A 14,979-nucleotide genomic window follows, 5' to 3' on the forward strand; every position below is an offset into this window, starting at 1 on the left:
GTTTAGATGTTCCGAAAGGTTGCTGAAGATAAACATATAAGGATGACAACAAGAGTACGATGCCTTCGAATTTTTCGGTATGGAGTGAAGTCAGCTTTGGAACACTAGCAGACACTCATAATGTCTATCCTAATCACGCTTCTGCTCTTAGGTCTAACGAACATCGTCAGTGCTTTCCTCAATGTCACCGAAACCAATGGTACCTTGTCACTTCAGAATGATCGTGTTCTATTTATCATGAACAAGACAACAAGCTATATCACAACAGTTATCTTCGATGGAGTGAATCTGCTGGGCACACCAGTCGATGCGACCAGTGCAATTGGTCCTTATGCCGATGCTATCTTGACACCGAAACAAGATAATTATGTTCCTGGCGCTACAGCCGATTATTCGATTGTGCAAGGTGTGGATTCGTCTGGTATAGCTTATGGTGGGATGATCATGAGCCAAAATCAGCCAGAAGGAATTGTGGGTGAGTTATCGACAAAACGGTATCAGGTCGTAACGAGTACTGATCCCTCAGCATAGGCGAGGTCTTTCAGCAATACTGGTTCCTACGAGAGACAGAAACTAGTCTTCATGCCTTCTCACGGATCGCGTATCATAATTCTTCCGTGCCCTTCCTCGCTGATTTGCAAGACATTCGAACTCTCTTTCGACCCCATGGTTATTTATTCACACACCTGAGTACCAACAAGGACTTTTATGTACCGCAACCGAGACCAAACCCAGCCATAGATGCTAGTAAGGATTTGGGCATTGCTACTCTTGTCCAAGATACAACGTGGTATATTGGAAATCGTACAGGTGAGTCTTTCTATCCTCAGATTGAGAGACCTACCTATCAATGCTGACAGACGTGGTAGACGATCCCTTTGTGGAGAATGTTGCGGACTACTTTACAAAGTACACTATGTCGGATACCTACCGACATCATACTGTCCATGGTTTGTTCGCAGATGGTACAAACACCCCAGATAATTCCACTATCGGCGCATGGACGATTTACAATACCAAAGACACATTCTTTGGCGGACCTACCTACTCAGATTTGGTGGTCGATGGACTGCTCTACAATTATATCCAATCCAATCACCACGGTGATCAGACTCCTAACATCACTGATGGATTTGATAGAACTTGGGGACCTGCAGTATTCCACTTAAATCACGGAGCCATAGGCGGCAGTTTACAAGCAGTGCGTAGATCTTGTTTACACTATAACCGTAGCTGACACTTTGCTTAAGCTGCAAGAGGAGGCAGAAAGCTTCGCGAACAATACTTATGCGCATCAATTTTACGATGACATTGCACAACATGTCCCAGGCTATGTCACTACTGCACAGCGAGGCTCTTGGAAAGCTCAAATACAACTTCCCGAAGGTGCCAACAACACGATTGCAATCTTATCAGCTCCCGGCTATGACTATCAAGATAACGTTTTCAATACTTCTGCTTATCAATACTGGTGTGAAGTCGGGTCTGACGGCTCCGTCTATATCGACCGAATTAAAGCTGGAGAATATCGACTGACCGTTTACGCCGATAATATTTTTGGAGACTTCATCCAGGAAGGAATCGTCATTTCCGCAAGTCAAGAAACCGATAGTGGGCAAATCACTTGGAATGCTGAATCCGCTGGTACCGAATTATGGCGATTAGGTGTTCCCGATAAGTCAGCAGGTGAATATAAGCACGGTAATCACCCTGATCCGAATCATCCACTACATCCTCCTGAATACAGGATATACTGGGGTGCATACGATTACGTGAATGATTTCCCTAATGGGGTGAATTTCAAAATCGGCGAAAGTAATGAAGCGGATGATTTCAACTATATCCAATGGAGTGTATTTGGAGGTAGCTTGACTAGGCCGGAGGTCGTTGCCAATCCAACCATCAATAATTGGACGATCTCATTCGACCTCCAAGAGCAAGATCTAACGAACGTATCGAATGCTACCCTAACTATTCAAATGGCAGGTGTCTCCACCGCAGCCGGTAATACGGATGTACTCAGCAACAAGACCAAGTATTCCAATTTACCTTTTGTCGTAGCAATCAACAGCAACGAGCTTGAGCCTTGGGTCATACCGTGAGTCAGATTTTACATGGGACTATAGCTTATTCGTGACAGATACTATCGATCTTCTTCATGTGCTATACGAAGTGCTGTGACTTGTTACCAAAACGCGCATAAGTTCACCTTCCCGACCTCATACCTGCAAGCCAATGCAACCAACGAGATGGTGTTGAGTCTCCCTTATAATGCTTCAGGCATTTCCGTCATGTATGATGCCATCAGACTGGAAGTACAATGAATAACTTGAGATACAACATGCATAGGAATATGATTTTGACATTATGCGGGAATCCCGACTGAAGGAGTCACATGAGATGGAGCATCGTAAACTCTACCTTCGAATCCTTTTGACGTGAAGATCCCCGGCATTTGACCAGTACCTCTTTTCATAATCCACTCATGACTCGTTATCTCTTGTTCGGGTTCATCAGATTCCGGTTGAGCATCAATGATTCCACCTTTCAATCGCTTGAGAATCACCGCATCTTCAGGTCGAGTGAAAAACACGAGACTATTTCTTGTAAGATGTGCTTGGGTACTAGGTGCAGGTACAACTCGATGAATATTTGAACGGAGGATACCAGCAGTGAATTTGACCATAGCATCACCTAAATTGACGATACATGAACCTGGAATTGGTTTCACATAAACCCATTCATTAGTATCGGGTGTACGAATTTGAAGTCCACCTAGCCAGTTGAAAAGTACAGTTAATGAACCAAAATCGGTATGTTCAGCTCTTCTTGCTCTTTCTTCATTAAATTCGTGAGGTTGATTTTGAGTAAATCTAACATGATCACCTGATCGTTCGTTGATTCGATGGAGATTGGCAAGTGTTCCAGGAGGAAGCTGAAGGTGGGAGTTGAGATGATCAAGTAACACATTTACAGCTTCCCGACAATGTCGAACATACTTTTCGAATAAATTCTGATGTTGTAAGATCAAGGGATGACAGGCTAAGCGTTCACATTGACCCAAAATGTCATCTTTACGCAACTGTCAAGCGAGTCAGCCTGGTCAAAACGTATTATATCGTAGGAACGCTTGACTTACGTTGTAGTTCGCATTCCTGAGGGGCGACCCATTCTCGTCTTTTCCCTCCGTTTCTGTATATCGATAAGCGTAGAATGGGTGAAGGTGTGGTCTCCCATAGATATCCTTGACCTCATTCGGCAAAGCAAAGAACTCCTTTTGCACTTGGTTCAGCTCTTCTGCCTCAGACACGATAATCTCGCCTAAACTTGATCCTAAGAAGTCGAGATAGAAGAATCCAAGTTGCTTGCAAGCTTGAAACAGGGCTGCTGAAGCTTCTTCGTCATTGATTTCCAGTTTTGAGAAAGAAACAGAGACTAAAGGAGCTGTCTTTTCACCTTCTGGAAATGGTGGTAGGGTATGATGTGAAGTCAAATGGGACATTTGTGATAGATTCAATATGGAAACTCGTCGTACGGTGGAGCACGTATGTTGCAGTTTAGTATTTTATGACTGGTTCGAGAGCAAGCAAATTGCGTTAACGGTCAAACAAATCCATGTTATACGGTGTACAGAAACCTCACTCGGTGTCCTCGTGATCGTTACCGATCGCGCAAGTCCGTTCGGTCGGATCCGATGAACCTTTTTTCCCTTATCTCGTTCGGAAAAAAGTCTATTTTAAGCATCATGTTCATTTACCAGTGAACCTTGTCTTGCTTTAGCGTATTTTTGGCGATCCGAAGCGCAGGACATCGCTATGCCGAGGGGATGTACGCTTGGCAGCGGCTCGATCAGCATCCAAATTGGTTAATCACATGACAATCCCTAGTCATGCTCGGGCCGTGCCATAACGACTGGTGGAGGGAAGTTGCGAAGTGGGCGACTGAGCGATAAGGATGACATGGCGATAAGGGAAGAAGGGATCAAGAAATGGTATTAAACAGGTCGACGAGGGCATTTGTCATCTCTTCCATCAACTTTGGACATCCAATTGAAGTGCATTCTTTCGTCATGGGTATGTTCAGCTTCCTATTCTTGCCATGGTTTCTGCTAAATCCATCGTCACAGCCGCCAAAGATGCAGACTTGGTGCGAGATTTCACTCTGACTGGCGCAGATGCCAATCACATTTTGAGCGAAGAGCCATTCATCAACAACACTGAGAATAACAGCTCCAAATTGGATGCTGAAGACGTGATCGTGGAATCAGCTGAAGTGGAAGATGATCCGACTGTACCCACTGAAGAGGAAAAGAAAACTCTTCGCAAAGTTCCAGGAAAAGTGAATCGTGCCGGATATGCTTTATGTTTTGTGGAAGCTGCCAACTACGCATCCTATTATGGTGTTACGGGTGTTTTCCAGAACTTCATTCAAAGACCCCTTCCTGAAGGTGGTAACGGAGCTGTAAGTTTGACTTCCTTCAAGTGAATATGACCATGCTGATTCGAATTCGTCACAGGGAGCTCCTCCTTCGGGGACACAACGATCAGCTGGTGCATTGGGAATGGGTCTACAAACAGCTACTGCGCTTACCGTTCTCTTTCAATTCATGGTGTTCTGTACTCCGTTACTAGGAGGATATCTAGCAGATGTCAAGCTTGGAAGATATAAAGGACTTTGGGTAGGGATCATAATCGGTTTCTCATCCCACATGATGTTGGTCATCGGTGAGTCGTATCTTCAATCTTCAAGTCAGCATTTTATCTTATTTCTCGATCCCTTAGCTTCCATCCCAAGTGTTATTGCTGGTGGTCATGCAATTGTCCCTTTCATAATCGGTATGATCTGCCTTTCATTCGGATCAGGCTTTATAAAACCAAGGTAGGCAAATATAGTTTGGAGTTCACTACAGTGGTTTGCTGATTTGTTGGTCTAGTGTTGCACCTTTGATCGCCGATCAATCGACCGTCAAACGACAGACCATTAAGGTCCTTGCCTCAGGCGAGCGAGTCATCGAGGATCCTGGTGTCACCGTTGAGAGAATGCTTTTACTCTACTATTGGGCTGGGAACGTCGGTGCTTTCTTTTCCATTGCGACTTCATACTGTGAGAAGCGTATCGGATTTTGGCTCGCCTTGTAAGGGTAACCACCTTATCTAAGCTTGTATTCAGCTAAAGTAAAAATAGTATGCTTCCTGGAATATGCTTCCTTCTTCAACCACTCTCATTGTTATGGGTTCGATCACGTATCACCCATTTTCCTCCGTCTGGATCATCAGTTGGCGACGCTTTCAAGGTTATAGGCTTGATCATTAAGCGAAGTAAGCAAAGCAAAAGCTCAGAGGACAAATGGGAAAGTATCAAGCCTACAAACCTTCGAGCATCAGGAGAATATGATCAAATCGCTTCCCAGCATAAAGCAGGTTGGATCAGCTTCGATGATCAGTTTGTGGATGAAGTCAAAGCCACTCTAAAAGCGTTACGAGTTTTCGTATTTCTCCCTGCTTGGTACTTGGCAGATGGCGGAACAGATTCTATTCTAACCAATCTCGCTGGGTCTATGACAACTAATGGATTACCTAGTGAGTCTGTGAAATTATATCTTGCTCATAGACAAAACTAAAATATGGATGATAGATGACGTTCTCAACAATTTCAATCCTATTGCAACCGTATGCGCTATTCCAGTCTACAATTATCTCTTGTACCCTACGTTGCGGAAGATGGGAATTAACTTCGGTTATATCAGGCGAAGTAAGTGCATGTCAAGCTAGCCGATTCATCTGCGACTGACGAATATGTCAAGTTGCCGTTGGTTTCTTTATCGGTGCTATTCTTAACGCTATAGCAGCGGTATTACAATGGAGAGTCTACGAGACAAGTCCTTGCGGATATGCCGCTACAGAATGTGATGTCGGTACAGGGGTCTCTGGGCTGGTGAGGTTCTATCAACCATTTTTTAAATATCTGATTATAGCTCACAGCTCTTTCAATTAGTCCGCCTGGTTGGTGGCTATTCCTTTCATCCTCCAACCTCTCGGTGGAATTTTCATCAGTGTTAGTTGTGGGTTAAAATATTCCATACACTTGAAACCTGACTTGATTCAGCTGATAAATCGTGGTATCAGGTTACGAGATGGCATATACGATGACACCCCCAAGAATGAAAGGTACAATCATCGCTTGTGTATTCTTTACAAGCGCTATTTCCAGAGCGATTTTGTTAGGATGTACCCCAGCCTTCAAAGATCCAAATATAACTTGGGTATTGTAAGTTTTTCTCCAGTCACATTTTACATAATCCTTGCTCGACTGATGACGTGATATATTTGCAGCGTCGGAATCGGCTGTGCGAATTTACTTGCTTCTGCATCTATCTACTTCTTCTTCCGAAATCTTGATGTCGATAAGAAAGAAACCAACTTGCAGCGCATGGACTTAACCACCGAAGAGATTGAAAGGACAAAAGGCAAAGTCTAGATTGACTTCACATGGTCTGAAAGGGAGAGGCTGAATGTATGCCAGGGAGATCGTCAAGGAGTGATCAGTAAGCTCAACGTTGTAATCGATCTCAGAATCCCTCAGGAGTGATTCAGATACGTATACAGGAATGCTATGGAGTACGCAATGCGTATGCAGCACGATATGAAGTGCCGTATCTGTAGCGAATCAAAGTACGGAGATAGATGCTATGTAACTCGTCGTGTGAGTTCTACGTAATGCTTGGCATTATCTGACTTGGCGGCATTGGTCATTTGACGATGACCAAGTGGCATTGATTCCGGAATTTGCGGACCGGCAAGTGTATGAGTTTGACTCCGACGAGCTTTATTACCAACGAGTTGTGACCGTAGTCTCGTTGAACACGAATTGATTGATATCGCATAGAGCTGATCGTTTAGAGTCAGATTGATTGTACATCGACACACAAGTAGACTTGCGATATTTATCGCTTCAGGCAAAATGGATTGAGACTGCAGCATCGTCTTATCTGTCGAAAGGCTGATACCATTTAAGCGTATTATATACCATTGTGATGTCATATACTGTACCTTTTTAGCGCATATTATTTGCATTGAATTGAACAAGGGCTCAGTCCGTACGAGGAGGGAATTTGATAAGCAGACCCTTTTTCTAGTTTTTGCCAAGACAACAGCTCCACGCGGTACCATTACCGATTTTATGTCTCTTTTTGGTCCTCAATTGATCGAATTACCGCTCATACAAAGGCCTCTTTCCAAGCGGATTTGGTAAAGAATGAAATAAGGTCCTACTTCTGTAACCAATTGAATTTACATGATAAGCTTCTTTTCGTCTTTTGACCATGGGAACAGGATCACCTTTTGAGTGAGACATTTCCCTTTGACAGTTTTTGCTAAGCCAAACTATCTTAAATGAATTTACCTGTTATATGGGAATTAGGACCTACCTAGACCTTGAGCGATGTCTCAAGCGTCAAATTTACGATTGTATCAATCATCCTATTTTCCCTTTAGGACCACTTTCCAATCATTCCGCTAAACCTTCTGATTATCTGAGGGTAATGGAAATTACTCCACACAATGTACATTGTCTTGGCATTGAGATTTGAACACAATCAACCAATCCAAAATGGCTAGATTAACTTGCGTGTAAAGATAACACATCTTATGGGAAGGACAACCGAGGATTTTGAATGAAAAAGGAGATCCCGTACGACAACTCACGAACTGCTTGCCTTTTCTGCACAACTTACTCACCCGATAAGAAAACTCAGTGTTATGACCACAGTGGTGGTTTGATATAGATATATATACATATATCTTGATTTTCCTTGCCCGTTTTTTTTTCTTTACTGATATTGGTTTTTACTCCAACTGTCTACTTACTGCTAGTTTGCCCGAGAGTAAGAATGGCTCAAGAAGGCAGTTTTACTCAATTCAACGATGTGGAGAAGAAGGGGGCCTATACAGGTGCAGGTGTTGAAGCTGGACATAGTGTTTCGGTAGATCCAGCTCAAGATGTATACTATGATCCAAGTAAAGAAAGTCTCATGACTAGATTAGGATTAAATTTAGAATCTTTCAAAAGAGCTCCAGGTACAACGAGAGGTTTAGTTGCTCATGGTGATATCCCACCTGAGTATCTTCAACATGACAATCCACTTTTACAACAAAAAATGAAACCTAGACATTTACAAATGATTGCTGTCGGTGAGTATAATCATAATCATATCGGTACAAGATCTTTTCACAAATGAATATTTGCTAATCTAAACTGATATTCAGGTGGAAGTATCGGTACTGGTCTTTTTGTCGGTTCAGGATCTGCCCTTGGAAATGGTGGACCCGCTGGTATCTTACTTGCTTGGATAATTATGGGTGAGTGCGAATTTGTCAATGATTTTCTCCCAGATAACTGACGCAAGATATCTATTTTCTCAGGTGTCATGCTTATCAACGTAACTCAAGCTCTGGGTGAAATGGCTATTCTTTATCCTGTTTCTGGTGGATTTTATACTTTGGCATCTCGAATGGTACGATCAGCTTTGCAGTCTTGATGATATAATTCTTGTCAAAAGCTAATATCATTCCCGTCTTTTTTCAGATCGACCCTTCTTTCGCTTTTGCTGTGAGTCAAAGACTCTTCACAAGGTGAACAAGAGTATAATAGCTGATTCCTATCACAAATAGATGGGATGGAATTACGTTTTACAATGGGCTGTTGTTTTACCTCTTGAAATTACTGTTGCAGGATCTACTGTACAATACTGGGTGAGAAATATCTATGAAGACCTGTAACTACACCGTCGATAAGCTAATCCTATATGTTCTCATGTTTCTGTAGACTGATGCAGTACCACTCGCTGCTTGGATCACCATATTCTTCGTCGTTATAATCATCGCCTCTGCGCTTGGTACTCTAGGATATGCTGAAGAAGAATTTTGGTCTTCCTGCTTAAAATTGCTAGTTGTGGTCATGTATATCATCATCGGTATCGTCTGTATTTGTGGTGGAGGACCTGCAGGTTAGTTACTGTCCTTTTGACTAAACCGTTCTGTAAACATTACGGACCACTAACATTACTCGGCTGGGTTATTAGGTGGTGATTTCGATACCTATCAAGGTGCTCGATTATGGCATGAAGCACCTGGTGCTTTCCCTAACGGTTTCAAGGGTGTTTGTGCTGTATTCGTTACCGCTGCCTTCTCATTCGCTGGGTGAGCTTTTGTCTTTTCACCTGAAGTTCCTTGAATTTTAGTACTAACTTGGAATGCAGTACCGAACTTGTCGGTTTAGCCGCCACTGAAACTCCAAATCCTCGAAAAACTATGCCTTCAGCTGTCAAGAACACTTTCTGGCGAATTACTTTGATTTACGTCACTTCTTTAACTATTGTTGGTTTAACTATCAAATCAGATGATCCAGATCTTTATAACGGTAGTGGTTCCGATATCTCTCCTTTCGTCATCTTAATGGATAGAGCTAGAATTAAAGGATTAAATCATCTTATCAATTTGACTATTTGTATTTCAGTTTTATCAATTGGTCTTTCATGCGTTTATGCTGGATCAAGAACTTTAACTGCTTTAGCTGAAACTGGATATGCTCCAAAATTCTTCACATATATTGATAAATCTGGTAGACCTTTATATTCAGTTTTAGCTTTATTAGTTTTAGGTCCTTTAGCATATATCAATTGTGCAGATGTTGGAGGTGAAGTTTTCAATTGGTTGGTAGCTTTATCAGGTCTTTCGACATTAATTACTTGGTTATCAATTTGTATAACTCATATTAGATTTAGAAAAGCTTGGAAAGCTCAAGGTCATTCAGTTGAAGAATTACCATTCAAAGCTTTAGGTGGTGAATATGGTTCTTGGCTTGGTACGATTTTAATCATTATCATTCTTATCGCTCAATTCTATATTGTAAGTTGTTGAAATTCTACATTAGCGAAAAAAAGTTTTCTCAGAAAACAAAAGGCTAATCAAAATGTTGAAATGTTTTACAGGGACTTTTCCCTATTGGCGGTGTTGAAAGTGCAGGTGAAAGAGCAGAATCATTCTTCCTTTCTTACTTGGCAGCTCCCATCATGATTCTTTTCTACGTTGTCGGTTACGCTTGGAAGAGAGGAACTCCTAGAAAGGCTTCTGAAATCGATCTCGATACAGGAAGAAAGTCATGGTTGACTGTTGAAGAGATGAGAATTTATCGAGCTGAAAGAGCAGCTGCTCCTTTCTACGTCAAAGTTTACAGAATGTTGTTCTCCAATTAGGTGTTGCGTGTAATCTCGAATTAAGGTAAAGTTTACCAAATTCAAGAAAGGGGAAGAGAAAGGTAGAGATGATGCTAAGACACAAGCGTCATCAGGATTCTTATGTACATTTTTGTACGTTAGTCAAGGTCGTATCGGTGTAGATACATGGATAATCACGTAGTTTGTAATGAGCATGAAGATGTGAATTGCATAGAATATCAAAGATATTACGCTGGTTTGCAAGATTTGCCATCAATAGTCCGTTCTTCAGAATTATACATTTTGAGTTGACAATAAGGTATAAGTTGCTTAGGGAAATGTATTTCCCAGTTTGGCAATCTTATCATAAACTCAAGCCCTTCTCGCTCTGGCCTCTGCTCTTGCTTCTCTCTCGGCATCTCTCTCGTCCTCTTCAGCTCTTTCCACTTCCTCCTCTAGTCTGATTCTACCTTCCTTCTCCCTAGTCCTCTGCCAAGCTACGCCAGCTATCAAAGCGATAGGATGAAGTACTAAACAGATGATGATAGTCACAAGTAAAGGAGTTGGTTTGGGTAAAGCAGTAGTGGGTAAAGTAGGATTTGATCTTGGCGAAGCGAAAAGTAAGGTGAAGAGCAGGTAAACGCTTGCCGTAGTGAGTAGGCTGGAAATGGATAATACTAAGTCAATAACGACCGCTCAAATATCACGCAAAGGGCAACGGATATGACTCACTATAATCTTTTGATACCTGCCCATATAGCAGAGATGAAATTGACAGCGGCAACAGCTCCAACAGCTTGCCAAGTATACTTTTCCCTAGCTGTTTCTTCTTTGATAAACCATCCCAAAGCAACAAATCCATTGTGCATCCAGTCCAATTGGAATAGGATTGCCAAGAACATTGTCATTGGCGCATGGATGAACAGAGCATCGATAGGTCGCTTGAGGGTGACGGGATAGTAAAGAAGGGTGATATGAATTGAAAGACTGAAAAAGCGATAAGCTTGAGAGTCATTACACGACTGAAGGATGAAGCCAACATACAGTAAGATCACGTTCAAGATAAGGACAACTTCAGCTCCCCAAAAGAACTGGAGAGTCTGCAAAATTGATGAATCGTCAGAATTGGATCGGAGCGCACAGAATGAGTGAAGTGTGTAGACTCACAAAGAAAACAGCCCAAGCAGCCTGTAGCCAGTTGGAAATTGCAAATCGAAGACCGACACCATAAATCAGAGTCTCCTTGGTCACATCTTTTCTGACTAGTAGGAGTACCAGACAGAAGCCAACTATGATTGCTCAAATCTTTAGCTAGCACTATAGCTGAAACGAAGGTCTATCTTACCTTGTAGAATATACAATATAGCCCAATATATTCCTACAAAGGTTGCATTAGGTGACAGGAGTGTGGGGAATAAAGTGTTTATACCGGCTACATTGACAGCGGATTGTAAGTGGATTTTCTCACATATTTCACGCCAACGAATACTCACATAATCCTGGTTTGATGGCTAGAGCGCAAACTAGATTCGCTCCCATGGCAACAAGAACTGAGATGGGAATGGCGATCTGTAATCTAACTAATCTCATCGAATCCCTGAATTGAGTCGGGGTGATGACCTCGTCTGGTGTCGCATCGTAGCTTGACATGATGTTGAAGATTGGGATGTGATCAGAGATGAAATGTATGAATCCGCCTTGAATGGAAAGGACAAGTTATAAAAGTAATAGCAATGATCGACCTTTGTGATGTTGTTTACCATATAATCCAATAAACTCCACCATACGGGTTGATTGCAACATCCCAAATGGTGGTCGATGACGTAATGAATGTCCTGTAATTAAACCCTCAATATAATCTCGTCCTAGCTCTACTATTATATATCTGTCGAACCCAACTGATGCATTCCATCATTTACCATTCACTCAATAACCTGTAAAATATACAGCTTCAGATAAGTATATATGTAAACTCGTATAATATATATATATATGTCATTGTCTTGTTGTCAGTCTAATCAAATACGACGTCATGATCATCAATCAGATCAAACAGATGAACCGTGCCAAAGAGGTCAAAGCGAATCGCATAGGTCATCAAGTCATTTAAACCATCAAACACACACAAAGAGACTCATGTTATAAGAATCATCTCATCCCCATTGTATCATTTAATACTAATCATCAAGTAACACTGCACTAACTCATTCAAGAACTAACAAAGATCTTGCAGCTCCGTCATACACCCATCGAAATGTCAGGAGACGAATACGAGGAATACTATCAAGACGCAGCAAGTGATCATTCTTCAAGCGATCATGAGAGATACGTTGAAGCTGAGGAATCCAGAGACGATGACAGTGATCATAGTCACCATTCTCGAAAAAGTTCACATAGCAGTAAGAGTCATCACTCCGATGAAGATCAAAACGATAACCAGTACAGAGGTGAGAGGCAACATCATGAGGAGTATAGAAGACAGGATGAATACGGTGACTATGGTAGAGGTCCCCAGCCAGTAGAAGAACCGTGAGTAAACATCACACTTCATAATCCTGATCTTGCTCTATACACAACAACTACTTCTCTACGCTTTGTCACCCATCCTCACTGGCTCATCAGTACCTTAACAGGTTCTACTCCGGAAACGAGTACAATGAATCAAGGCATTCCGATGGTTCTGGAGGAATCCCAGCTGGAGTGATGAGTGCCTTCGGAGCTATGTAAGCGCCCTGGTCTGACAACTCAGAGTTGTTCTGATGGGTATAATAGGGGACTGGGTGGTCAAAACAAACACCAAGATCAGTCTAACCAACGATATGTTGCATATGCAAACGATAACCAAAGTTATGCTGGTGGCGAGTAGGTACCCTTTCTAATCATGCTTCTGTAAGCCTCAAACTCATTATCGTTTAGATATCGCTCTAGTGGCGACCAGTACAATAACATTCTACCTCCAGGACCACCTCCTGAGCATTATTATCCTACGTAAGTTTTGATCGATGATAACTCACAAAGAGCCGCTAATCCACCATCGTCAGTGGAGCCGGATATGTTCCCCAGCAACAATATCAGGCCCCTCAACCTCCTTATGGTCAGCAATACAGAGGAGACGACGATGGTAGACCTCGTCAACAGCACTATGGACCCACTTTTACTGATCCCCAAACCGGCGAAATGGCTCAAGCTTATTTTGAATACTCAAAATGTCAGTTTGATATACTTGGCATGCTTGATTGACGCTCAGCCAATATTCCTGTATTTAGGTAACGGTACCAGAAAGGCTTTATTGGTAAGTAAAATACCTGATTGCAGGAGATCTGCTGACATAGTCGCAGATTGGTATCAACTACTTCGGCACAACGGGCGAGCTAGCAGGGTGCATTAACGACGTCCACAATGTTCAGAAATTCATCTGCGAAAGATTCGGGTATAGACCTGCTGATATCGTCATGCTTACCGACGATGTCAATGACCCTAGAACTCTTCCCACCAGAGACAATATCATTCGAGGAATGCAGTGGTTGGTTGAGGGTGCTCAGAAGGACGATGCTCTATTCTTCCACTAGTGAGCTCGTGATATAGTTGATGACAGTTGAAGCTGAGCTAATCGGCCAACTATCACAGCTCCGGACATGGTACTCAGACAGAAGACTTGAATGGCGATGAGGGCGATGACGACGATGAAGGTAAGCTAACATAGTGCAGGTTACTACTACTATAGCGGCTGATAAATGCGGCGGTAATTGCACCGCTTCAGCCATCTGTCCACTCGATTATGGAACAGCTGGTCTGATTGTAGACGATGACAGTAAGCTTTTCTAATTAGCTAAGATAACCATGACCTTACTGATGCCTTGTTATCTTTCCAATGTTCAGTGTGAGCTTTCTCTTTAAATGATTGAGGTCGTTATGGTCTGAACCCTATGCCTTGCTTTCGGCAGTCATGAGCTGCTCGTCCAGCCACTTCCTGCTGGTTGCAGACTTACAGCTATTTTTGATTCATGCCATTCCGGTACAGTAATGGATCTGCCATACGTTGTGAGCATCCCAATCAGTCCGTCGAATATAGTGATTCAAGTGCTGATTTTCATAATTGAAAACTTAAATGAATAGTACTCAACCGAAGGGAAAATCAAGGAGCCCAATCTTCCGGATGAAGCCAAAGAAGGCTTATTGGGAGCAGGAATGGATATCCTTAGAGGGAATGCTGGGGGTATCATGTCAAATCTTTTCGGAGCAGCTAAAAACGTCTTTGATGCCAAGAAAGCGGATGAGAAGACCAGGAAGACTAAGACTAGTCCTGCTGATATTATTCAGTGGGCGGGTTGTAAAGATAATCAAACAGTGAGCTGCTTTGATTATCATTCATTTCACCAAAGATACAATCGATCTCTTACTGATCACTGACTTACTCTTGTGCAGTCTGCCGACTCCCAGGAAGAAGGCAAAGCGACGGGTGCCATGTCTTATGTGAGCTATCATACAAAGCTTGCGGCTATTTGCTTTCTCTCATGAGCTGACAAATCATCCTTCGATGAATAGGCATTCATCGCTGCGTTGACCAAATATCCCAAGCAGAGCTACCAACAGCTTCTGGTAAGTGTCAGAGAGGAGATGAGAGGGAAATATACCCAGAAACCACAACTTTCAGCTTGTCATCGTGAGTGAATTATACTCTTGATCGGGTTTCCGATTATGACTGACTTAGTGGGGACTCTGCAGCAATCGATACCGAGCTCGAGTTTGTCGCTTAAGCTCTCTCA

At 42.4% G+C, this 14,979-nt stretch overlaps 7 protein-coding genes across 7 annotated transcripts; 5 read left to right on the forward strand and 2 right to left on the reverse strand.

Moving 5' to 3' along the window:
- Positions 1-120: 120 nt before the first annotated feature.
- On the forward strand, positions 121-2,324 carry I206_103734 (uncharacterized protein; the record flags this gene model as incomplete). The annotated part of the gene is made up of 5 exons (XM_019153039.1): positions 121-475; positions 532-810; positions 870-1,201; positions 1,251-2,098; positions 2,141-2,324. The coding sequence occupies 5 exons, from the start codon at positions 121-123 to the stop codon at positions 2,322-2,324; spliced, it is 1,998 nt and encodes a 665-aa protein (XP_019013200.1).
- Positions 2,325-2,365: 41 nt separating this feature from the next.
- Positions 2,366-3,502, reverse strand: I206_103735 (uncharacterized protein; the record flags this gene model as incomplete). The annotated part of the gene is made up of 2 exons (XM_019153038.1): positions 2,366-3,082; positions 3,140-3,502. The coding sequence occupies 2 exons, from the start codon at positions 3,500-3,502 to the stop codon at positions 2,366-2,368; spliced, it is 1,080 nt and encodes a 359-aa protein (XP_019013199.1).
- Positions 3,503-4,098: 596 nt separating this feature from the next.
- On the forward strand, positions 4,099-6,477 carry I206_103736 (uncharacterized protein; the record flags this gene model as incomplete). The annotated part of the gene is made up of 10 exons (XM_019153037.1): positions 4,099-4,461; positions 4,517-4,724; positions 4,782-4,878; positions 4,934-5,134; positions 5,185-5,579; positions 5,635-5,751; positions 5,804-5,934; positions 5,995-6,061; positions 6,126-6,267; positions 6,333-6,477. The coding sequence occupies 10 exons, from the start codon at positions 4,099-4,101 to the stop codon at positions 6,475-6,477; spliced, it is 1,866 nt and encodes a 621-aa protein (XP_019013198.1).
- Positions 6,478-7,888: 1,411 nt separating this feature from the next.
- Positions 7,889-10,252, forward strand: I206_103737 (uncharacterized protein; the record flags this gene model as incomplete). Its single annotated transcript, XM_019153036.1, has 9 exons — positions 7,889-8,189; positions 8,265-8,357; positions 8,421-8,512; positions 8,584-8,607; positions 8,670-8,750; positions 8,824-9,004; positions 9,080-9,197; positions 9,257-9,905; positions 9,989-10,252. The coding sequence occupies 9 exons, from the start codon at positions 7,889-7,891 to the stop codon at positions 10,250-10,252; spliced, it is 1,803 nt and encodes a 600-aa protein (XP_019013197.1).
- Positions 10,253-10,585: 333 nt separating this feature from the next.
- Positions 10,586-11,863, reverse strand: I206_103738 (uncharacterized protein; the record flags this gene model as incomplete). Its single annotated transcript, XM_070202822.1, has 6 exons — positions 10,586-10,874; positions 10,946-11,200; positions 11,258-11,313; positions 11,381-11,502; positions 11,559-11,645; positions 11,707-11,863. 6 exons carry the CDS (start codon positions 11,861-11,863, stop codon positions 10,586-10,588), a joined length of 966 nt encoding a protein of 321 aa, XP_070058923.1.
- A 604-nt stretch (positions 11,864-12,467) lies between these two features.
- Positions 12,468-14,373, forward strand: I206_103739 (metacaspase-1; the record flags this gene model as incomplete). The annotated part of the gene is made up of 12 exons (XM_070202823.1): positions 12,468-12,742; positions 12,847-12,936; positions 12,986-13,075; positions 13,130-13,201; positions 13,255-13,421; positions 13,480-13,505; positions 13,552-13,781; positions 13,841-13,902; positions 13,974-14,024; positions 14,158-14,170; positions 14,235-14,254; positions 14,330-14,373. 12 exons carry the CDS (start codon positions 12,468-12,470, stop codon positions 14,371-14,373), a joined length of 1,140 nt encoding a protein of 379 aa, XP_070058924.1.
- Positions 14,374-14,401: 28 nt separating this feature from the next.
- On the forward strand, positions 14,402-14,970 carry I206_103740 (uncharacterized protein; the record flags this gene model as incomplete). The annotated part of the gene is made up of 4 exons (XM_070202824.1): positions 14,402-14,560; positions 14,639-14,686; positions 14,759-14,876; positions 14,939-14,970. The coding sequence occupies 4 exons, from the start codon at positions 14,402-14,404 to the stop codon at positions 14,968-14,970; spliced, it is 357 nt and encodes a 118-aa protein (XP_070058925.1).
- Positions 14,971-14,979: the final 9 nt, after the last annotated feature.

The sequence above is a fragment of the Kwoniella pini genome, chromosome 4 (genome assembly GCF_000512605.2).
Source record: "Kwoniella pini CBS 10737 chromosome 4, complete sequence".
In the NCBI taxonomy this organism is placed as follows: Eukaryota; Fungi; Basidiomycota; class Tremellomycetes; order Tremellales; family Cryptococcaceae; genus Kwoniella; species Kwoniella pini.